General features: G+C 33.8%; 1 protein-coding gene across 1 annotated transcript; it reads left to right on the forward strand.

Moving 5' to 3' along the window:
- Positions 1-1,632: 1,632 nt before the first annotated feature.
- LOC115222802 (histone H1-like) lies at positions 1,633-2,351 on the forward strand. Its single transcript, XM_029793106.2, has one exon. It carries the CDS (start codon positions 1,682-1,684, stop codon positions 2,210-2,212), a length of 531 nt encoding a protein of 176 aa, XP_029648966.1. The 5' UTR covers positions 1,633-1,681; the 3' UTR covers positions 2,213-2,351.
- Positions 2,352-2,500: the final 149 nt, after the last annotated feature.

The following is a 2,500-nucleotide window of genomic DNA, read 5'->3' on the forward strand; positions in this document are numbered from 1 at the left end:
ATAGTAGATAAACTTAACTATGTATACACACACACACACACATATGTATACGATGGGATGTCGAAAAATTCCTGGTGTAAGGGTATCGCCAAAGGCCTGGTTGGAAGCCCAACCTTCTGAGTTTTTTACAGAGCTTAAAAATACTGAAAGATACGTGTGCGAATCTGAGATGGGAATATGCTAAATAAAACCATAATTAACTGATCCTCCTGTATTTTCTTTTACTCAAAGCACTTCTCGTACATACATGCATACATACATACATACATACATACATACATACATACATACATACATACATACATACATACATACATACATACATACATACATACATACATACATACACACGCACGCACTCCTACACAAATTCATAAGCATAGTATTACTAATTAAAAAAAAAAAACTTTTATTGTGATGGATTTTTCATGTACAATTAAAATATTTTTGTTTGTAGCTATATTGAAAATATATTTTCGCTAATAATTATAGTAAAAATGCTATATTTCTCCATAAATGAGAAAAGGTTAAATTGACAAAAAGTTTTCAACAGTTTCAAGAAAATCGGTCTTAAAATATAATTTATATCTTAAGAACCTTTTATTTTAATAAATAGCAAATAGGAGTCAAGTTAATAATTAATGCAATAAAGTTTTAACTTTTCTCCTTTACTTTTGTATTTTAATATTTTCGATGTTTTATATTGTTTCATACTGTAGTTAAGATTATGATATTTTGGTGGTAAATATTTTATTTCGATTAACTTATTAAAAAGAACAGTATTTATATTGCTAGTCCTCTTACCTTCGCAACACGAAGTTACCGAATTCTTAATTAAATTGTCCAATAATTAATTTATTAGCTTGTAATTAATATTTTGATGTGTCTTCTTAAGTAATCAGTTAGCAATTAATTTCTTGACTGAAAGAAAGATTATGCGAGTTAAACTACCTGCCGAAAACGCGGCAAAACAAACTTATATAATTTAATCTAATTATTAAAACTCTAAAATCAAAATACAACTACGATAATGATTCGATTTACAATATATATTGTATTATTTGACAATAATATTTTAATTTTATTTACATCCAAACAAAACTTTCCAATATGTTGCTTACGGTTGTTGATGGCTGCAACCGTAACTCTGACGTGTGTTACCTGCTCAAATACAAACGACAATATCATCTAAATAATAAACTTATTTTTTCAAAATTATGTTATGAATATTTAGAATAGGATCTCATCTTAATTTCTGGTCACGAAAAATGTATACTTTTAAATAAATTATGGAATTTTATTTAAAATTTCACAAGTAATCATGTTGTGAGCAGTATGAGTTGTCTACATATAAAATGCTTTCTAACTATAATTCGTCATATAAAAACTTGGAAAAACACATGGAATGATAGAACAAAGTGTTTTCTTTTATTTTGTCAAAAAATTGCCGAATAAAGATACATTTTAATATCCGAACTGGTTAATTTTGTAAGGCTGGTAAACACATTTCATTGAAAACGTTCACTGTTAACGTTGTGCATATCAACAGCAACCGGGTGACTTCTACTACGTCGGCGCGTTTGCTATAAATCGCCAGCCGTAACTCTGCCCATTCATATCACACGTTTGACATTCGCTCAGTAAATATAATCGTTTTCTCTGTAAACCACAATCTACCACAATGACTGAGAAAGCCGCTAAGAAGAAAGTACCACCCAAACATCCCAAATTCAAGGAGATGATTAAAGCTGCCATAACAGCTCTTAAAGAGAGGAACGGTAGCTCTCGAGCCAGCATTGCAAAGCACATATTGGCAAACAACAACGTCGAGAATAACACTCAGTTCCTGAGCAACTTGAGGCTTGCTTTGAGACATGGTGTTGATGGGGGTTCCCTGATCCAGACTAAAGGCTCCGGTGCTTCTGGTTCTTTCAAGGTAGCTAAATCCGACAAGGCTAAGAAACCTGCGAAGCCTAAGGGAGCTGCTAAGAAGAAAGTGGCTGCCAAGAAGAAGCCCAGTGGCAAGAAAGGTGCTGCTGCTAAAAAGGCAAAGGCCACAAAAACAGCAAAACCCAAGGGTGCCAAGTCGCCAGCTAAAAAGAAGCCAGCAGCTAAGAAGACACCTAAGAAAGCTCCCGCAAAGAAGGCTCCCGCAAAGAAGCCTGTTGCTAAGAAAACCAAGCCTGCCAAGAAAGCCGCTGCTAAGAAGTAAATTGAGCAAGCGTTTTATTTTCCACAACTCAAAGGCCCTTTTTAGGGCCATTATTCCCTCTTGATAGTCATCTTAGGGCAGTCACGATGTGCTTTTCTCCCTCGCAAGAGTTTTCTGTTACATTTTCTTTTGTGTTATGTCGTTAGCTCGGTCATTACTCGTTCATTTTTCTATTCCCTCTATTACTAGTTTTCTATTTGTTTGCATCTATTTGTTTCTGTCTCATGTTCACCAATTTCGTAATGTTTTGGTGTTGGGTCAGGTTTTCGCATGCGATTTAGTGTTGTC

Source organism: Octopus sinensis, linkage group LG21 (assembly GCF_006345805.1).
Source record: "Octopus sinensis linkage group LG21, ASM634580v1, whole genome shotgun sequence".
Classification (NCBI taxonomy): Eukaryota; Metazoa; Mollusca; class Cephalopoda; order Octopoda; family Octopodidae; genus Octopus; species Octopus sinensis.